The 20,846-nt window shown below is 53.1% G+C and overlaps 6 protein-coding genes and 1 non-coding gene across 7 annotated transcripts; 5 read left to right on the top strand and 2 right to left on the bottom strand.

The window, feature by feature from the left end:
• Positions 1-1,369: 1,369 nt before the first annotated feature.
• Positions 1,370-3,169, bottom strand: BGZ61DRAFT_449207 (uncharacterized protein). Its single transcript, XM_046245573.1, has one exon. It carries the CDS (start codon positions 3,056-3,058, stop codon positions 1,712-1,714), a length of 1,347 nt encoding a protein of 448 aa, XP_046106196.1. The 5' UTR covers positions 3,059-3,169; the 3' UTR covers positions 1,370-1,711.
• Positions 3,170-4,046: 877 nt separating this feature from the next.
• Positions 4,047-5,344, top strand: BGZ61DRAFT_212711 (actin-related protein 2/3 complex subunit 3). The gene is made up of 3 exons (XM_046238035.1): positions 4,047-4,339; positions 4,508-4,903; positions 4,959-5,344. The coding sequence occupies exons 1-3, from the start codon at positions 4,334-4,336 to the stop codon at positions 5,133-5,135; spliced, it is 579 nt and encodes a 192-aa protein (XP_046106195.1). The 5' UTR covers positions 4,047-4,333; the 3' UTR covers positions 5,136-5,344.
• A 54-nt stretch (positions 5,345-5,398) lies between these two features.
• On the bottom strand, positions 5,399-9,530 carry BGZ61DRAFT_349182 (Gcd10p family-domain-containing protein; the record flags this gene model as incomplete). Its single annotated transcript, XM_046240125.1, is given in 8 exon segments — positions 5,399-7,022; positions 7,040-7,213; positions 7,510-7,594; positions 7,652-8,053; positions 8,101-8,478; positions 8,526-8,778; positions 8,830-9,309; positions 9,366-9,530. 8 exon segments carry the CDS (start codon positions 9,528-9,530, stop codon positions 5,399-5,401), a joined length of 3,561 nt encoding a protein of 1,186 aa, XP_046106194.1.
• A 787-nt stretch (positions 9,531-10,317) lies between these two features.
• Positions 10,318-11,639, top strand: BGZ61DRAFT_212677 (uncharacterized protein). Its single transcript, XM_046238034.1, has 2 exons — positions 10,318-10,861; positions 10,922-11,639. Exons 1-2 carry the CDS (start codon positions 10,513-10,515, stop codon positions 11,224-11,226), a joined length of 654 nt encoding a protein of 217 aa, XP_046106193.1. The 5' UTR covers positions 10,318-10,512; the 3' UTR covers positions 11,227-11,639.
• On the top strand, positions 11,512-13,795 carry BGZ61DRAFT_531142 (uncharacterized protein; the record flags this gene model as incomplete). Its single annotated transcript, XM_046253663.1, has 5 exons — positions 11,512-12,155; positions 12,210-12,260; positions 12,312-12,494; positions 12,547-12,606; positions 12,661-13,795. 5 exons carry the CDS (start codon positions 11,512-11,514, stop codon positions 13,793-13,795), a joined length of 2,073 nt encoding a protein of 690 aa, XP_046106192.1.
• Positions 13,796-15,336: 1,541 nt separating this feature from the next.
• On the top strand, positions 15,337-17,523 carry BGZ61DRAFT_492958 (MFS monosaccharide transporter; the record flags this gene model as incomplete). The annotated part of the gene is made up of 3 exons (XM_046250594.1): positions 15,337-15,390; positions 15,929-16,321; positions 16,381-17,523. The coding sequence occupies 3 exons, from the start codon at positions 15,337-15,339 to the stop codon at positions 17,521-17,523; spliced, it is 1,590 nt and encodes a 529-aa protein (XP_046106191.1).
• A 2,584-nt stretch (positions 17,524-20,107) lies between these two features.
• Positions 20,108-20,198, top strand: BGZ61DRAFT_t97. Its single transcript has one exon. It is a non-coding gene; the product is annotated as a tRNA-Pro (tRNA).
• Positions 20,199-20,846: the final 648 nt, after the last annotated feature.

The raw sequence follows: 20,846 nt of genomic DNA, 5'->3' as shown, positions 1-20,846 counted from the left end.
CATGCCCAATATCTAAAGGGCTGAGTACCAAGTAAGTAAGGTGTCAAGGCGTTAACGTTAAGGTATGGATGGCGCCTGCCGCCGGAGAGGGACCCTGGCCCTTGCACCGCCCAGGTTGTCATTCGTGGCCGCGTGGGAGCGGTGACATGCCTCTTGCCATGTTCGGCAGCCACAACGGGGGTGTTCCTTCCCCAACCCACCGTCACGGACCACTGAAGAAATCCGGGGTAACCGGGCTATGCAAAGGTACATAATGTGCTCAACATGTAAAAGGCTCAACGGCATAATATTCATTGTGTGTATTTATTATTTTCATACCGTCCTCCACTGTCAGTTTAATGAAAAAATAGGTAAGATATATATACCCATTGCCATTGGGCCGCATAATCTTACAAGAGGTGACGTCTCTTCTGAGCCGCGAGTGCTTACCGGCATGCTCACCAGCATGTCACCCAGCATACGCCCGCCCACCCACGAGGGAAACAATCGCGTACCAAGATCAAGCCAACCTGCCAGCCTGCCAGCCTGACATGCGCCCGACATGGGTACATTCGCATAGACTGCAACCCTCCTGTCCCGACCCGCATGGCTTGTTTCTTACAGGCCGCCGAGCGGGAAACATTTCAGACTCGCAGAGGAAAGATTTCAAGGCTCCGCTTCGTAATCAGCCCATTCTCGCTGCCGCTACTTGGACCAACTGGGCAATGCTCGCGACTTTGGTCAGGCTAACTACCGGATCCCTTGCTCCCGCCTACACTCTTTCGGCAGTTTTCCATTCGTAAGTTTTCCATTCGTACACGCCGCCTTATTCTCTTGCAGGTTTGTCCTCACATCCTCCATCCCGTCCCACCATCACCACCACCGCCTCCACCGCCGCTCCATGCAACCCACTCGTCGACGACTGCGCTGATGAGCCCTTTCACCACCGACCACCGCCCACCCTCACCCTCCGAAGAAGGCAACGCCGTGGCTCTTCACGAGACGCAATCGGCCCCTCATCGTACGAACCCGCTGCTCCACCTCCGCACTTCACAAGGAAAAGCGGCTTTCCGAGGCTCAGCTCGCCTGTCGCCGCCGCTCTGGCTTTCAGGAACAAACACGTGGGAAACCGATCGTTCCGTATACGCGGGTAAGACGACGTCCGTCGAGGTGCTGAGGTCGGCGATAATGCATCTTGGAAGAGGGGGAGTCGACGTCAGGTTGAGACCCTGGTCGAGCGCGAGAGCGGGGAGAGATCACTTTCTGTCGACATGGGTCAAGACAGATCCAGCGCACAACCTTGGCCGCCCAGGGCAAGGCCATGGCCATATCCGGACATATTGCCGTAGTTGACAAATTCGAAACCGGACCGGTGTGCAGAATGACCGAGGCTCAACAATGTCGTTTCTATTCATCATCCATCGTGTTCGTTGTCGAGCAAAATATCCACCAAGAACTGAATCCGCAAACCAGCTATGTACACGCTCTATCCCACGCCTATCCCGCGCCTATCCCATATGTTGTATCCGTATGCCATATTCCGTATTGCTGACTTTGTAACGTCTACCAAAAGCCCCTTTCACGCCGTACCGTCCAAGATGTATGCCTGTGAGGCCCAAGTCTTGATTCGAACCATCGTTTCAAAAATAAAGTCGTACCGTCTCATGAGAAAACACCCAAACCGATGAGCAAGTGCTCAAACAAGTTGTTTCGTCGCCAGTGGAAGTGAGCGTTACATGACCACTCCGACCGGGGAACCTTCAGTTAAGCAACGCTTCTTCGCGCCCAACGAAGGCTCATCGCCCGAGTCCTCATCAAAGCTGTTGTTGAGAACTTCGGTCAAGACTTCGCGTTTTCGCTTGCTGCCCTCTTGCTTCTCTGGGTCCTTTTCCCATGTCTCAATCTCCTCGTGGTCGAAATCCCCAACCACGTCGTGCCCCAACGCCTTGCCGAGTCGTTCGCGCAGGCCTAGGATAGGCCAGATGGGTACTCGTGCGAATTCGATCTTGATGCCAGAAAGCTCTGCATCTTCTTCACTTCGCGGTGCCTTGAATGGATTATGAAACTTCTCCAGAAACTCCTTTGTCACATATGCCGTGTACACAATAAAGTCAGATGTATCCGTGTCGTGTGTCAAGATTCTCAGTGTGACATCCTGGAAGTTCGGACTTGGTGGAATGTCCCTTTGAGGTGTCATAGGTGACTCTCTGCGCGATGAAGGTGGTGGCAATGGGTAGAAGTGCCTCTGTGCCATGGCTAGAAAGATGCCCACAAAGTGCGCGTCATGGTCCGAGTTGCCTGGCACTAACAACCTTGCCCTGAGTTGCTGCAGACGATACACGGGCTCGTTCCAACTCCTGCCCGGGCCTGGTGCGATGCGGAAGAGGTTCCTTCGAATGTTGGCAAGCTGGCTCTTTCCAATGTAGCACACCATCGGCAGGTTAGCTGGGGTTTGTGATGGGGTGCAAGGGTGCGTGGGCGCGTTGAAAGAATCGGCTGGTCGTGTCGATACTGAGCGAAAGGACGAGTATGAAGACTTGGTCTCGTCGGAGGGAAAGTTCCACATGATTTGTGCGCGCACGGCATCTCGGTAGACGCGACCACCAAAGTACAGGTGCAACTCTGGCAGGTAGTACGGCCTGCTAAATGGCTGGGGCCACAGCGTCATGAGGACCGTCTTGACGGCGTTGGAGCAGAGGATAGGGTGCATCGCGTCGGGGAGCAGGATCTGGGTAAGGGAGTCGCTGAGGGTCATGATGGTATGCGACGGGCGCAAGTGACCCTTTGAAGGCGGCGAGCCAGGCATCGTGACGGGCTTCGGGCTATCGCATGGCGGCAGCTCTTCCCATCGGGTACCCAGGAGCTCGGCGTGCAGATCAGTCCAGCAGATGGGGCGCACAAAGAGCGAGGTGCCGGCGTGGTCATGGAACAGGTCGTAGAGCGAGTTCTTGGCCGGACGGTGGATGCGACGTCGGCGCCGCTGCTTGGACGACGCGACAGGCGCTTGGGAGGTGGTCGGCGTTGAGTCGGATGAGTTGGGGGGCGAGCCGCTGCCAAAGGAGGAGCGAGAAGTCGCCATGTCTACCAGGCCGCGCAGCTGACTGACGAAGCTGCCGTTGCCAAAGAATCTGGTCGCGGGGATGATGTTAGCAAGGCGAGGGTGGAGTTGGAGAGTAGAGTTGTGGAGTTGCGGTGCTGTTAAAGGAGGAGATGGGGACGCGCTCTGTGATGCAATGCAAGTCGGGTGAAGGGCGTGGGTACTGACTCAAATTTGAGCATGGATTGATTGACTGATGGTGCCTCCCTCAATCTTGTCTCTGCCTGGGTGTCGTCCAGTCTCTTTCTCTTGTCGACCTGCTCCCTTATTACTCTTGACGCCTTTGTGCCTTTGACCCTTTGACGCGCCCGAGCAATCCCTGTTTATATCCAGTGATGCCGACAAGCTTTGGAACTAGCGGCTGGCACGGGCTCCGGCCCTTGTCAAGGCGAAAAAGCAAAAGGGGGCGTTCAGGCGAAAGTCTTTTGTTGCGGGACGACGCAACCCGGGCCACAAGACGCAGACCTGAAAGAATTCGAGGCGGACGGACGCGGCTCTGGAGTTTTGGAGGTTGAAGCGTGAAGGGGGAAGCCGGTGAAAAATGCAAAAGAGGAGGTGACGGCGGGTTAATGGGGACCGTGCAGCTGAAACCCGTCGCAGCCAGGCGGCCACTTCTCGCGTTCTCGTGGGCGGGCGGCAAAAGGATCGAGCCAGTCCCCAAGGTGCAGGGTTTGCAGCCACATGCCCCATCTGCATTTCTGTGTTTGCTCAACAGATCACCCACTCGGGGGTGCTCCAGCGGGTTCTCAGTGGCCCTCAGCGGCCTTAGCGGGCTGTCTCTAGTGACTCCAGCGGGCTCCAGTGACTCGAAGCTCCCTCCCTGTCTCCACTGGCCCAAAGCAGAAAAAGAACGCGGGTGCGCGCCTTGCCACGCTTCGCCGCGGGTGGAACCGGCGCGACACCGAAGCGTCTTCACGTGAGCGTGCACCGGGCTAGGCAGCCGTCGGCCAAGTCAGAAATCGGCCATCGGCAGCCGGCGTGGGCCACAGCGTGACTAAGACCCAGGCAGCGGCGTGGCGCAGCTGTCGTCACCCGCCACTCCCGTCAAAAGTTGTGGCCTGACAGCTGGACGCCGCTGCTCACCGAGTCGTCAGGCATCAACTCGCTGCCAGCCTCGCTGCCCCACACCATTGACGACAGCTTCGTGAGCTGCTGCAGCCCCGCCAGTGACGAGCGCATCCCAACTGTCGGCGCCGAACTCGAATATTCCCTCCACCGAGCAGCTTCACTGTGCGGCCTCGCCCTACGCTGTTCAAGATGCCGGTATGTCTGCCAATTCCATCCACCCACCCGTTTGCCGCACCCGCTGTCCCTGCTGCTCGTCCCCGTTGCCTCCGCTACTTCTGGCTCCGCAACTCCCGATATCAAGCCACGACTCCCCAAGCCAACACAGCCAACACAGCTCCCCAACTAACTACTCGCCGCCTCTAGGCATACAACTCCGTTTTCAACTCCGACCCCAACGTCCCCCGCCTGGTCGGCAACTTCCCCCTCCTCCCGCTCCGCACCAAGACCCGCGGCCCTGCCTACGCCCTCCCGGCCTCCTCCCCGCCGCTCCCGGCCCACGAGTCGCCCGACCCGGACAGCGAGAGCTATGACATCCTCGACGAGGTGCTCGCCCTCTTCCGCGCCAACACCTTTTTCCGCAACTTTGAGATCCAGGGTCCCGCCGACCGTCTCCTAGTCTACGGCATCTGGTTCGTCAGCGACTGCCTGACCAAGATCCGACCCCAAGCTTCCGCCCGCGATGCTCAGAAGGATGTCATGAACCTCGCCCTGGACCTCAACTTTTCCATCCCCGGCGACCCCGGCTGGCCCCTTAACCAGGTACGTTTCAATGGGACTCGTCAGCTAGAAGGTGATTGCTCACGTGCTGCTATAGATGTACGAGCCCCCTCGGGACAGGCAAGACGCCGAGCAGCTCAAGCAGTACATGTCGCAGGTCCGACAAGAACTGGCTGTCCGATTACTGGCGAGGGTGTACGAGGAGAGTGACGCCAAGCCCAGCAAGTGGTGGCTCAGCTTCACCAAGAGAAAGTTCATGGGCAAGTCGCTGTAGACGGGAGGGAGGCGAAATTAGAAGGCTACAACGATGCCAATGTTGAAGAGCTGGCATAAAAGACACATTTTTTTCATTCAAGGTCCACTTTGGTTTTTGGTCATCTTTCCAAGCTTCTAGGAACGGAGTCGGCGCAGGTCCTGTTCTATTCAGGGGTATCATGGTGTGGTGTCCTGACTAACTGTACACATGTCCAAGAGAGTCGCTCTCCAAGAGTCCAAGGCACGCTCCTAGCCATCGCGTTTGAAAACAGCCGCCATCCTTTAAGCCTCCGTCTTTCTCTTTTTGAACTTGCCCCTTGCCTCAATCTTGCCCTCCACTGGAATCGCTCGCCATCCCGTAAGCAGAAAGCCATCTGCTCCACCCCGGCCCATCATGAACGGGTGCGTCCGTCCAGGAAGAACCTGCCATCGCCTTGCACGGCTGCTCTGGATGCCCACACCAAGTAGCAGCGTGGGGTTCAAGGGGAACTCTTCGGTGCCCTCCCAACGCTCGAGCTCTTCGACCGTCTTGCCTTCGATGTCTGGTGAGGAAGTCGTCACCCATGCCGCGCGTCGGGCCACGCTGAAACAGTCGGCAAGTTTTGTTAGAGGTTCGACCGTAGGAGAGTAGATGGCAACCGGGGCGCCGCCCGCAAGGAGGGGGAGGGTGTTTCGCATGATGGAAATGGGGTCCATGGTGCTAGCGACGGCGAGACCAGAGAAACCACCGGCTCGCGTCGTATCAACAACGTGGCGGACACGCGCCCATCTCCGTCGCTTGCGGTGGTAGTTGCCACGGCGGTTCGTCTTCCAGGAGGCAATCACCTCGGGCGTGGCCTCTGGGGGACTGTTGGCGTAGGAATCGTCCTCCTCGGGCGCGAGGAGCTGTAGCCACGAGATGGGCATGAGGTTTGTGGCGAGGGGGTGGTACGGGTAAGGCTGGTTGGGGTTGGTGTTGTCGTAGTTGAAATATTTGAGGAGGACGAGGTTTGGCTGAGTGTTGCTGTGGACGAGGGTGATGGTGTTGGTGGAGACGTAGGGGACGTCAAAGTCGCTCCTCTTGGGATGCCGTCTTTTCTGCTGTGCGTGTACCAGGGGAGGGTTTGGTGCTTCCGAGGCATCTTGTGGTTGTCCTTCTTGCGTTTCCACCTTGGCAGTTGACTCTGCGGGGGGCGGTTCCTCGGCCTCTACCTCCGACTTTGGGTGAAGGATATCCATTCGCTCCGCCATGGCAGCAACCAACAGGCCGCCGGTGTCGTCCACCACCAACCACCTCCCACCTCCATTACTTCCCTCACAGGGCACGCCGCCAAAGTGGACATCTGCCCAGGACCCCGTCAGCGCCATCAGTTCCTGCCTCATCTCCAGAATCTTGGACGAGTCGCGATCCTCGAGCAGCCACTGCGCAAGCTGGGGTACGTCGAGCGGCACGACGGTGAAGCGGCGGATGTACTTTTTCGTCTTGAGCAGCTTGTACTTGGCGAGCGAGTACTCGGTCTTCTGGTCCAGGGCCGTGTGCGAGAGGAGCAGCTTCGCGATCAGCTCCTTGCCGGCCGAGGCGCCCTTGCGCTTGAGCTCCTCAATCTCCTCCGTCGCCAGGGTCTGGCGCGCGGTGTCGTCGATGATCTCCCGGTTCGACCGAATCACAACCTCGCCGCTGTCGTTGACGAGCGTGAGCTCCTCCCCGTCGGCCGCGGCGACCACGTCGTCTCCCTCGGCCGCTTCCTCGGTAGCGTCTGCGCTGGTATCGGCCAAGATGTCGGCGTTGAGCTCCTTGGCGGGGACCACGCGGAGTCGGGCATAGGTCTCTCCCTCGCGTTTCTCTTGGACCTCGTAGGTGAGGTGGAATGGGCGTTCGAGTATGAGGTTGGTCGGGAACGAGCCGTACTTGCCCAGCGAAATGGTCCTATGGAAGTTGGTCACGGTGCTGGCGCATGGGAGGTGGGCGACTTACGTGTTTGGCACAACTTGGAGAATGCGCATCGTCTCATTGGGAAGCCGCAAGGCAACCCATTGATCGGGCTGGACTGTTTCTCGACACGACATCTTGAGCTAGTTGTTGATGGAGGTTGTTTGCGATTCAGCACGATAAAAAAACTAAAGAGGCGCTTCACCTCGGTGAGCCCCGCCATGGTTCCCCACGCTCACCGAGGTGACCAATCAAGGTACACAAAAGGCAAAGCTCACCAACAATCATTTTCATAGTCATTCGGCACAATAATCTCAGTTTTGTTGTTCTTTGTTCTTCTGGTGTTTGCTTCTAGTTTGTCTATTATTGCTTTTCCTTTCCGAAGCGAAGGAATAATGGTTGATGACTCTAAGAGGCCTCGTACGGATTGCACAGTACATCGCACACGGGTCAGTGTGGGTGTTGTTTCTTTGGACGCGTGAACAGCCCCCAGAATCCGAACCAGGCATACAACATCATGCTGAGAGTGCCAAAAACAAAGAATGGGACAAGAGAATAAGTGGCAAGATCTAAAAGAAGTATGTTAGAATGTGGTCTCTTGGTGGCGCTCAAACTCCAAGACTTACAGACGTAGCCGCCCGATCGCTTGACAACGTTAAACAGCTCGTTGCGCATAATTCTTTCAGCACCCGATTCCCACTTCCACGGCCCAACCATCCGAAATTTGGTGTTGAAATTGGACCCCATTGCCCAGGTATAGAAGACCTTCCACCCCTTCTTCATCACATGCGTGATGGCTGGCGCGGCGCCCATGTCCAGCGCCAGCTGGTAGGCATAGCTTTCATGGTCTACCGCTCGCTTGGTGTTGAAGAAGTCATAGCCCTCACGGGCGTGAATCTCGTAGTCTAAATCATATGGGACTATGGCGTTGGGGTCGAGAGTGGTGGGGACCTCGTTGGGGAATTGTTCCTGGAGAAGACGGAGGACCCAAAACTGGGCCTGGAGCTCGGCGAGGGGAGGGATGGCACCTAAATCCTGTTAATAAACCAGCTCTTCGCCTTTGTCAAGGTCTTACCGATTGATGGCCTGATGAAGCCAATAAACCCCAGGGATACTTCGTCCTTCTTGTAAACACCTCGGACGTTGGCGTGAACGACATCTGGATAGTCGATGTCCAGGAACGGAAAGGCGCGTATGTAGCCGGTTGCGAAGACCACGACATCGGGCTGGATTTCGTTTTCCAGACTTTGTTTGTTCGGAGGATCTTCTCTTGGGAAGCACATGCAACCATGCTCATCAATACCCTCTGGCCAAGTGCGGACATCAATCTTCCTGTCTCCTGTCTCCTTGATGGGGACATTCATGAACCAGCGCCGAAAGCGGTTTGGCCAAGATGTAGAGCGATGGCCGGCGCTCATGTATGGAAGCGCTCGGTCTGACTTGCACAGAAGAACTAAACTCTTAGCGGATCATGCCATACAGCTCAAGGTGTCAACTCACTAGCGTCCATGTATCTTCGGCCTTGGCTCATTTGACCAACCCACTGATCAGGCCCCTCCTCAGTGCCAGAGATCATCCAGTGCATCTTTTTGATCCATAAGTCGTAGTAAGTCCAGAGCAGCTGACTACGCTGAAGGGATGGGTGGACATAGGCTGTGTCGAACAAACTAGCCACTGATGTGTCAACTGGCTTATTGGGTCGTGAAGGTGTATCCTTTCGTAGGGAACCCATCGTTATAGGAATTGGGATGATCTGTAAAAGTTAGGTGGATATAAAACAAGCAGCTATGTAGCTTGGACGCACCTTGGGTGCACAGAAGAAGCCATCTCGGTGGCAAAGGGCAACCGATCTGGTAGGAGATGTGACGGCAAGGTGGGCGAGATCCATGCCAGTTTCTCCGGCCCCCATGATGACAACATTGGTATCATTCCCAAACTGAGCGCGACCTCGAAATTGTGAAGAGTGGAGGACTGTTGGAACTCGCTCCATGCCAGGAATAGCGGGGATGACGGGAGTGACGTTGATTCCAGAACAGACAGCCACGGCATCGCATCTCCATTCAGATTCTTTGTCCAGGTTTTTGATCGTCACAACATGGCCGTGGCCATTTGGTCCACGACGGATGTTTTCGACTTTGGTCCGGAGTTCGATGCAGGGCCAAAGATTGAAGGTCGTCGCGTAGTTCTTGAGATATTGAACATATACCTGTGGCGTCACGAAGTCGGCAGCATCGTCTGGAAGCCTGAAGTCTGAAAAGGCCGTGAGGTACTTGGAGGATACAAGCTAAAGGGCCAAGCGTGTTAGAAGATAATGACCACCCGAGCCTAGAGGGTACTGACCTCAGCGTCCTCGTAGACGCGATAGGAGAAGGTACCTCCAATTTCAGCCTCTGCCTCAAACAACCGAGCCTCGATTGGTGGGATAGGGAAGTACTTGTGGGCTTCGACAAGGAACTTCAAGGTTGCCAGTCCAGACGGGCCTCCGCCAACGACCGCGACCTTCATGTCTGAGTCTCGCTATCGATGAGATGGTGAAGGGTGATTGGGAGACCTTGGCGTGAGTTGTATGCGATGGCAAAAGAGAGAGAGAAAAGGATGAAAAATGACAGGTGAGGAAGTGTTAGGCAGATGAGCTTGTTTTTGAGAGTACGCGAATGCAACTACGCGCAAATTGCCAACAAACAATGAATCACAGCATGTTCGGAGAGCGGCAGTGACAGCTCCAGTCGCGTTTCTTGTTAGGCAGTATGAGTGAAGGAATAAACAGAATAAAGACGACAGCTAGGAATTAATTCCATCAAACCGAGAAGACGTTTCCAAGATCCGCCCCTTGTGTCCATGTTCCGTTGTCTCGATTGCAAACACGGGATGGCCATGACACAACTAGTAACCGAGCTTCCGCGCACACTGTGTGCCCTCTATTCCTCACTTTTGCCACTTTGTCATCTGTTTCATCGTGCCCAAGGCCAGCCGTTTTGGGGTTTGTCTTCATTCCCGTGGGCGTTTGGATGTTTCTGAGGCTTCTGTGTGGTTTGGTTGCGAGGTGGCATCGCTTCCCGAGACAGTACAGCCAACGGTTGAACGGGCTTCCCTTCCGTCCTCCCGACGGCCGGGCCAAAAATGGCACATTTAATAAATATTTTATTAACATTATCCCATCTGAATAGTAATTTTTTCCGATCGAGTCGCGCCCCGTCGGCTGTTTGTGGGAGGTGTTGTTTAAACGCAGGTTGACATTCAAGGGTCGCCGCAAGTGCCGGAAAAACACCTGAACACCACTGGAACATGTCACATCTTGTGTTGAACTTTGCATTAACACTGCCCAGCTTCATCACCCAGCGAGTCCAGCAATGCATCGCACGAGACACCTCACACACCGGGACTTCCTTCGTGACTTCCTTCGTGACTTCAGCGTTTGTTCCATCGGCCCGGATCATGGTTGCACCGTCCAACGCGTTTGTTTTGGCCATCCGAGCCGTCAACGAGGATGCGATCCATCGGAACTCGCCACTGCACGACACAATCACCCTCAACCTTCGGCACGTCGCCCATTACGTTTGTCGTCGTAACCCCTTGCAGCCCGTCACCGGAAGCATGTCGCCAAGACGGCCCGATCCAGAGCCTGTGTCGTCGATGCTTTGAGCCTCTGTCCGATGTTGATCCCGCCTCATCGAGATGCCGCCTCACCGTGACGCGCGCCCAGGTCGGCAACAATCGTAACTCTCACCTTGCGTATCCGACTGTAGACTCACACGCAAATCTCCCCGCACCCGAAGCGATGTGTACGCGGCGCTCGAACAGAGACAATCACCGCAATCATGCGACGTGGAAGTCTAGTAAACACCCCGCTCAATAGCTCTGGAAAGTGGTTGGCTAAACAATACAATGGGGATCAGATATCCTTGGTTCATCTGCAAAGGCAGCTTTACTTTCGCCCGGGAAGCTTCAGATCCCGAATTTGCATAACCGCAAGGCCTCCATGGAAAGGCCTCGAAGGATACTTGAACCTATTATGGTAGTACTGAATTTTGGCGTCACAATTCGTTCACTCCTTTTGCCATCCGATGTTGTGTCTGCGCGAATTGACATTCTGGATGAACCCAATCCTAGATGCCATCTCTCGTCACTTTGTCAAAATTCCCCGTCGAATCTCTTCAACCACTTTCCCGTCGACAAAAAAGACACGTTTCTCGTCAATTAAGTTGCTCGTTTCGTCATCATGTTCAATCAACTTCACCACCGCATAACCTCTCGTTACAAGCATCATACTCAAATCATCCCGCACCGGAACTCTGAATCCCCACCATGCACGATAGTCTTTCTCCAGCCTCCTTACTGCGGAGATGGATGACTCTAGGACAACTTCAGACTCGTTCTGTGTTGACAATCACGAGTACAAAAACCCGCGACGCGCCGCCGTAATGGTATCCAGATCAAATCAACATCCACCTCATTCGTTTACTATTTCTTGGTTCTAAGAACGAAGATGAAAAGCACTCTCTTTTGTGCCCTTCAGGGCGCCCTCGGGGCCGTGGCTTACGAATCGTTGGCTCACTTCACCTACGACGGCGAGCGTGGCGATTGTCGCACGCTCGACGGATGCGGCAAAGCTGGCAAGGGAAACTGGGTTCCTGACCCATCCACCATCGTTTTCCCCCACGATGGCTACCATCACGGTAGATGCTGGGATCTCTGCGAGGGCAGTGCTCATTGCAAGCCGAAGGATGCCTTGGGAAAGGTGTGCTTCGACTTCAAGGATGACGGCCTCGTCTTCGACTTCCACCCTATCCATCGCTACAAGTATGAGGATGTGAACGTCTACATCCAGCGAGACAAGCCCCCCACCGACCACTCGCCCGTCTACAACATCCAGGGTGGCCATTGCATCCCCAAGAAGGATTGCAAGGAGGTCAAATGCCACGCCCCCTACTTCTCATTGACTGACGGCGGCTCCTTCAAGGAGATGTGCCCCATCGACGACAAGGGATCTTGGGTCTTCTACATCCAGATCAAGGCTACCATCGCCCACGGCCACAAGAAGTACGAGCTCTACAGCCGTGGCGTCAAGCCCGACGTCTGCTGGTTCTCCCTCAGCTACTGCTGCACTGAGTGCCCCGACTGCAAGGTTGAGTATGTTGACCACATTACCGTTTCCATTCATACCCGGCTCTAACCAATCCCTAGTTGCCACAAGCCTTGCCACAAGCCTTGCCACAAGGAGCTGGAGTACAAGCCGTAAGCTAGCCCATTATACATTAGGTAGAGTACCAAAACTGACCTCATTAGGTGCCACGGAAAAGATTGCCACCACCATCATCACGATCATCACGGGCACGGTCATCACGATCATCACGGGCACGGTCATCACGGGCATCACAGCAAGAGGCTTGCAATTGAGGTTCGAGACCCCGCTGCTATCGAGGTTCGAGATCCTTACAGCTACGAAAAGCACGAGCACGAGCACAAGCCGTAAAGTTGACCCATAACATATTATTTGGATTATAAAAGCTAATCTAATTAGATGCCACGAAAAATGGTGCTACAAGGATTGCCACCATAAGCACGAACATGAGAAAAAGCCGTAAGTTGACCTTCAGTACGTCGGGTAGACAACGACAACAACTGACTTAATTAGATGCCACAAAGAGTGCCACTATGGACATCACGATCATTACGAGCATTATGATCATCACGGACATCACGGACATCATCGCAAGAGGCTTGCTGACCCTGCAGCAATCGAGGTTCGAGACCCCGCTGCTATCGAGGTGCGAGACCCTGCTGCTCTCAAGGCTCGGAACCCTTATAGTTTTCACAAGCACCATGACTATCACGAGCATTTATATGGACATGAATTTCACTATGGGATTCCACACCACGATTGCCACCACTGCGGAGACAGCGCCTGCAGAGTGAAATGCGAGTATGAGCATGGGAAATATCCCCACCCCTGCCACTACCATCACAAGCCGTACGAGGGAACCTATTCCGAAGAGAAAAAGGGATCCCATGTCGAGGGTGGCGAAAGAGGATCGAGAGTCGAGGAGAAGAAGGGATCCAGAATCGAGGGTGATGAAAGAGGATCGAGAGTCGAGGAGAAGAAGGGATCTAGAATCGAGGGTGATGAAAGAGGATCGAGAGTCGAGGAGAAAAAGGGACCTGAGTTCGACAACGAGAAGAAGGGAAAGGGCGGCATTGACGAGAAGATACATGTCGAGGGTGGCAAGGAACACACTGAGGGATCGCGTGTCGAGCAAAAGGAGGGATCGCGTGTCGAGCAAAAGGAGGGATCGCGCTTCGAGCAAAAGGAGGGATCGCGCGTCGAGGGTAACGAAAAGGGATCTCGATTCGATGAAACCACTACCGCTGGAAAGAAGGCCGACGAAAGCTCAAAGAAGGCAGACGACAGTTCAAAGAAGGCCGACGAAAGTTCAAAGAAGGCCGACGAAAGCTCGAAGAAGGCCGACGACACCACAACCGCTGGAAAAAAGACGGAAGACACCACCGCCGGAAAGAAAACAGAAGACACCACCACCGGAAAGAAGACAGAGGACACCACTGCCGGAAAGAAGACAGAGGACACCACCGCTGGAAAGAAAGCCGACGATACCACCACCGCTGGAAAGAAAACGGAAGATACCACCGCTGGAAAGAAGACAGAGGACACCACTGCCGGAAAGAAGACAGAAGACACCACTGCCGGAAAGAAGACAGAGGACACCACTGCCGGAAAGAAAACAGAGGACACAACTGGAAAAAAGACCGGTTAGGCGAGTTCATATGGAGGGAACTAACTTCACTGGGGTTTTTCCGCTGCTACTCTGAGTATGTAGTGTTTTCCCTAGTATCAATACATCATTCAAATTGCCTGTTGGTTCCTCGAGTTTGTAGGATGACTGTAAGGAACTCTCAGACCCAAGTGGTTCTGGAGATAATACCCCTCTTAGTAGAGGTGCAAGTTACGACGTCCGCCAGGTTTACCGCACGAACATCCCTTCCAAAGCTTTGGGCAGGGATTCTACCATTATCAGCTTCTCGAGTGAGCATCTCGCCACAGTCGCAACAACTCGACCAACACTCAAGGCACAATGGCGTCCAGTCCTTGTGGGGACAGGAATAGCGAGTTACCACACGGCTCAGGGCCAATATTTCTCGGTGGTAATTCTAATCTCGTCACAGGCGAAACGACTCGCTTGACCAGCACTCAAGGCGGAATGGCCCCGAGTTCTGAGAGCCCAGATGAAGTCCAGTTCATGTGGTCGCGAGCTCTGTGGGCCGGAAGCTCTCAAGATCCCATTATTATCTCCGATCAGGGCAAAGATCAGGACGATATTGCTTGCAACCACACAGGCACTAAAACTACTATGTGCCAGCTAGCACTATCACAGGGTAAATATCACTAAGATCACTTTGGATCGATAGCGTGGTCACAGTAATTTGTACCATAGGGTAGGGCCGGGGAGCTTGGGTGGCAAGATGATATGAGGGGATAAAATTACCAGTTCATCATTCAGATGGTCATTTCTTAATAAAATATCCGTTTCCCTAAGGAATTTTGGGCTAGTTCGTGTACTTGATCTTACTGCCAAATGTGCACGATCCCGTGTGCTGTCTGTAACTCCCATTGCTATTTGCATAAGTAGGTATATGCCTCCACCATACTCACAATTATCTGTTAATTATCATCAGATAATTTAGGAAATAAAATTTATACAAGACTAATTCTTACTGTTTATTTCTCAGGGTAGGAATAAATTGTTTTATTTACTAGGTCTAATTTAATTGGAAAAAATAAATATTTAGTTTTATAATAATATAATAATCTAGCATCCAGTCGGCAGTTATAATATCCTCGGTGAGAATCTGGCACCTCGTCAACTAGTCCACAGTTAACCAATGAGATCCATGTAAAGTCAAACGCTAGAACGATTTCCCCCTGACATGTAAACCACTCCAACCTCGCACCCGCGCCTAATCCGTCTAGTTGCTTCGAGTCAGGGTACGCAGCGGGGAGCCTGCCGTGGGCCGATTGAATCTACGGGGTAACTTCTTGGGGAATGCTCCATCCACGCCATGACCTGCGGGGATAAGCCGAAAATGATGCGCTCTTCATTGACTGGGAGACTTTGAAGCACTGAAAGATGAAGGCCCATGCCACTAATAACATGTGGGTCAGAAGACTTCGTCTTCGCCTCAAATCAGTTGGAGCTCGGCTTAGCAGCCTGAATGAGGAGGCATTTTGCGCGGGCAATAGGAGAGCCTATTCTAGACGGTCTAAAAATCCCCGGTTCTGCTTTTATGCCGCGTTCAGATGATATGTCAAGGTCATCTTCTTCCAGGGATCTCAGCGATCCACCACAGTCTTGTATATTTTTTTCCACAGCCCCGACAATAAACAGCCGACAGTAATTCCTCTTCAATAAACTAGGTCCACACCGGCAGAACAGGGTTCCGGGCAAAGGGCCGGCGTCGTGAAACTGGACCGGCGGTTGCTGCGGGGTACCGCCCATGATTACCCAAATAGGAAAATCTGGGGAAGCGTCCCCGTGGGGTAGACCCATGGGGTGGGAGATCGTGTCGATAAGTCCTGATGAGGCAGCTACCCCCGATAGCGTCTCGAGAGAGTTGTTGGCGGCCTTGGGGGAAAGATGGATATAAATTGGCCATGTCCAGACGCTAGAATGGATTCCCAGCATCAAACACAACACATACCTTCCTCGACACCTCGCTGCATCCACAGCAATCATCCCGTCTTTGATCCCTATTCCAACATGTCGGAGAAGCCAAAGGGAGGGTCTGATCCCTCGCTCTGTGAGCCGTCGGCTCCTGGGAAATCAGAGCATCTCGAGATCCCTGCTGCGACCAAATCGCAAAGCCTTCACGAAGGAGATGTCATACTCCAGGACATCTCCTACGGAAAGGATGGAATCAGCGGCATTATTGGCTCCGGATACGTGGCTGGAGCTGCTTTCCTTGCCTCGCTTGGAGGCTTTTCCTTCGGCTATGACCAGGGCGTCATCTCCATCATCAATGTTATGCCGCTGTTTCACAACGCTTACCCAGAGACAAAGACGGCATTTGGCACGGGCTTCATGACGGGCATGCTCCTGCTCGGTGCCTTCTTTGGATGTCTCTTCATGCCATACTTAGCTGATAAGATTTCTCGAAAGTGGGCTTTGACAGTCGTCGTTGTTATATTCGACATTGGTGCCATCATCCAGACATCGGCTACAAACTATGGTATGCTGGTTGCCGGCAGAGCTATTGGAGGAATTGGAGTTGGCACACTTGCCATGGTGAGTCGAGGATCCAGCTAAAACAAACTAGTACAAACAACTGACCAACAATCCTCCAGGGTGCACCGCTGTACATTTCCGAAATCTCCCCGCCGAACCTCCGAGGAACGCTCCTCGTGCTCGAGTCTATATCGATCGTGTCCGGCGTCGTGATTGCATTCTGGATCACCTTTGCCACACGAAATATCCCCAGTGAACTCTCATTCAGACTCCCCCTCGGGCTGCAAATGGTCTGCGCCACGTTTCTGGGATTCGGCATTCACTTCTTCCCTTACTCCCCTCGTTGGCTTGCCTTGGTCAACAGGCCTACAGAAGCCTTGTCCAGTCTCAGCCGACTGAGAAGCTTGCCCACAACCGATGAGCGAGTCCAAGCTGAATACAAATCCATTGTCGCCGAGGTCGAGTTTCAGAAACTGGTGCAAGAAGCCAAGTACTCCGGGGTGGGCGGCTTGAAGCTGGAGGCTTTGCTCTGGTTGGATCTTTTTGACCGCAAGAAATGGCGCCGTCTCGCCGTCGGATGTGGCGTTTGCTTCTTCCAGCAATTCAGCGGCATCAATGCCTTCATCTACTACGCGCCGACTCTATTTCGGTCCATTGGACAGTCCGACGAAATGTCCTTGATTCTATCAGGCGTGTTCAATATCTTACAGCTTGTTGCGGTGGCTGTCTGCTTTGTGGTCATCGACAAAGTCGGCCGCCGTCCTCTGGCCATTATCGGAGGATTCGGCACAGCTGCTTGTTACGCCGTCATCGCCGTTCTCGCCGGTCTTTATTCTAAAGATTGGGGTGCAAGCCCAGCTGCTGGATGGGCATGCGTGGCAATGGCATTTGCCTTTATCCTCGTCTATGGAGTTTCCTACTCTCCCTTGGGTTGGGCTCTACCTCCAGAAGTCTTTTCCACATCCTCCCGCGCCAAGGGTGTTGCTTTGGCAACTTGTGTGAATTGGCTGGCCAACTTTACAGTGGGCGTTGCAACGCCGCCTATGCTGGAGTCTATTGGCTTTGGAACGTACGTCTTCTTTGCAGTGTTTTGTGGTCTTGCTGGAGTTTGGGCTGTCCTGCTTGTGCCGGAGACCATGGGGCGGACGCTGGAGCAGATGGACGAAGTGTTTGGAGATATGAGTGGGCGGGAAGAGATGGAAATGATGAGACAGGCGGTATATTCTGCTGAGCATATTGTGGCTACTGGACAGACTGTTTGATTTGGGAAAGTCTTCATAACGGTCCTTTATGTGTCGACACTAGATAAAGCCTCCAATTTCCCCGCCAAATCGCCTAAATGGCAAAGACTGAATGGACTAGAAGAGTTTATTTATCAAATATTTAGGATGACCAATCTCACGGTTTGATGCCCATGTGAACCAAAACTCCGCATCTAGCCAATCCATGGATCGTATTTAGCTTGCTAAGCCTTTGAGATCCTACGACATCGGACCATTGACGCCCCGAGGACATAAAGGGGCACAAACTCATCAACACCGCCCTGTATAATACGATGCATGATGGCTATAGTAGACAGGATTTGAGGATCAGGTAGGGACGTGGACGCCCTGATCCGAGGGCGATTTACTAATCTAATTCCATGCCAATTATCCCTTTGAGTGCGGTAAGGCAACACTTAGGTCACTAGCAGGGGGGTCCAGCCAACCAGAGTATAGCAAATTAAAGGTACATAGATCCCCACCTATTTTATATGGTGATAGAAGTCCCAGCAATTCCCCCCTCTACATAACGCTACATTACACTGCTGACAGCGATATCGCGATTTCTTTAGTCTCTGACCTCTGTTGCCGTTGACTGCCCGTAACGGCTGCGGCCGACCCTCTCCAAGCCGTATTCCTTTACAAGCTTGACATGCCGAGGGATTCTTATTCCGGACCCAATTGTGCTGTATAACAGGCGTAAATTCGTCTCCAGTCCGAAATCTCTGTCGGGCCTGACTGTCAGACTGATACTTTGCGATAAGGTCATTAACAATACGTTGGCGCTAATTGCCCTGTGATATCTCCGGCTTCTACTGTGGCTGCCCTCGCTGCTGTAAAATATAGCTGTTAATAAGGGCTATTTCTAGCAGGAAGTCCCAAGCTAGAGCCCTCCAGCCGCCCCTACGGGCACGCCGGGTAGGGCTCCAATATGACCGCATTTGGTCACCGCGATCTACAGCACCCATCTCGTCATTGTAAACAGCAGCGATGGATGGGATAGAAATCAGCTTGACAGCCTCGTCACCAAAAAATCGCTGTATTGGCCGTGCTTGCATTTGGTCTGTTGTCGGTCTCTTCCTTATGCGTTCGAGTCTCTCAGTGCCCTTGAACACAGTGGACAGGAATAGCACGAGGGCGTTATCTTTCCATGCGATCTGATTGACCTAGCTGAAGACAAATTAGTAGGGAAAATCAATACAATCCTGTCTCTCTGACTGACTTGGTTATCTGCTGTCGGGATAGCTTTGATATCATTGAATTGAAGGCTGCCGGCAGCTGTGTTATCTGCAGCTTTGAGCTTGACAAGAGGCTTGTAGATGCCACAGTTCCTGCGGGCTGTGCCTGTGGCGCCGTGGCCGCATTGCCGGAGCCGGCGAAAGAGGTCACAGGAAGAGAATAGGTTATCGAGAAATACATGGTATCTGGCTTCCGGCAGCAGATTTACTAGGGCAACAACCACAGCTTGGGTCGGGTTTAGATGGATTGTCTTCCTCTCTTGTCGCTGCTGCCGGGTCCGCCGCAGCTGTGACGGCAGGCGCCGGTAGCTCAGCCGGATACCAACAGGCCCGTATTTCCGGCCGGGCCGGTGCCAAATCCACCGCAGGAAATAGCCTTGTTGGGCTACAGCCCACACTTTGAAGCCTGTGGGGATAGGTTTATTAGGGACTGTTGTTGTCTCAATAGATCGTCCGAGAAAGCGGACCATACACTCATCTACAGCAATAGATGTGCCCGGAATATAGAATAACGTAGACGTATGTTGTATATGGTCAGACCAAGCCTTAATCCGGATAAAGGTGCGGCCGTAGAAGCTTATGTTAGGATCCTTATCGATGGTTGTAAAGTTAAAGATCTGAAGATATCGAGATAGCAGCTAGAATCGGTTATAAGGCATCCATTTAATTACTGGATGAATAGGGCGTAGATCCTTAGATCCAGAAGTCTTCCAATACAGCTTGATCTGCGGCTCGATATGTATTCTCATATATATCAAGATCGCAAGCCATATGTAGATTTCGGCAACAGAGGTCGGCTTCCAATCCAGCAGCCGAGACCGCGGCTTCAATCTGCAGCTGCCATCTTCATGCTGCTCAAGCCGGTGACTGACCCAGCTGTTGGTGTATTGGGCCCAGCCTTCTACTAGGGAAACAGGCAGGAATTGCTGGAATAGTGACAGCGGCTCCGGGGGTAGGGTTGTTATCTCAGGGACCCGGCTTGGAATGACCATCGGATCGAAGTTGTAACCGCGATCCGGAACCGGATCATATATCGGCCGGCAGGTGTTATCAGTCGGCTGCTCGCGACGGCTGTTATCAGTGCCAATGAAGCTATTGTCATCATACGCATTGACTGCCTGGCTGGAGAGCTGTTGGGAATCCATAAGTGCACACAGAATGAGTTGTACGGTGAATTGGGCGGGGTTGATTCTAGCGGTGCTTTAGGTCACTCTAGGTACCTCGGCTGTGGCAGGGGTGTGGTGGGTCCCGTGACCTAAGTGTTGCCTTACCGCACTCAAAGGGATAGTATGTAATTGTGGACGAATTTTCATCCACAGAACAAACCATCACGTGATGGCTTGGTCGGTCTGGTGGTCTAGCGGTATGATTCTCGCTTAGGGAAAACCCTATAGCTTAGCTTGCGAGAGGTCCCGGGTTCAATCCCCGGCCAGACCCTTCCTTTTTGACTTTTTGCCGATTGCCATCAGAACACCGACACTAACCGCTCGCCAAGATGCGACAAGCAACCATCCAGTGCCGCACATACTGCGCTGTCTGAACTCGGTGCGAGGCTCACGGCGATTTCATCAAGGAGACAATGGGTGTTGGAAAAGACCATACCGGCATGTCCCACGGGTTCCTACGCCACCATGACCCCGTGTTTACAGTTGCTCGAACCGCGCATCTTTCAGTTCCACCTGGGCGTAGTACGCTTTAACACGAAGATCAAATTTCGACACAGTGATGACTCGCCCTCGGACACGCACTTTCGCCTAATGCTTGGCCTGATTGATGATCATTTTTTGCACGTCCTTGTCCGGGCTTTTGACTCACCGGTACAACTTTGCTCGATGCATCAATCCACTGCACATTGTGAGTAAACCAGGCAACGTCAACAAGAGCCGGCGCAGTTTGCTTCATTCACGTTAAGATTCTCACTAAAAGATATTACGACTGCCGACTAGGTGGCAGATTATAAAATGAGAAGTAAATAAATAAAATAAGAAATAAATAAAATAAGAAATAAATAAAATAAGAAATAAATAAAATAAGAAATAAATAAAATAAGACATAAATAAAATAAGAAATAATTATAGCTAGAAT

This window comes from Ilyonectria robusta, assembly GCF_021365365.1.
Source record: "Ilyonectria robusta strain PMI_751 chromosome Unknown BGZ61scaffold_7, whole genome shotgun sequence".
In the NCBI taxonomy this organism is placed as follows: domain Eukaryota; kingdom Fungi; phylum Ascomycota; class Sordariomycetes; order Hypocreales; family Nectriaceae; genus Ilyonectria; species Ilyonectria robusta.
The sequence above is the reverse complement of the archived record's forward strand: the minus strand, read 5'-3'. Positions and strand labels throughout refer to the sequence as shown.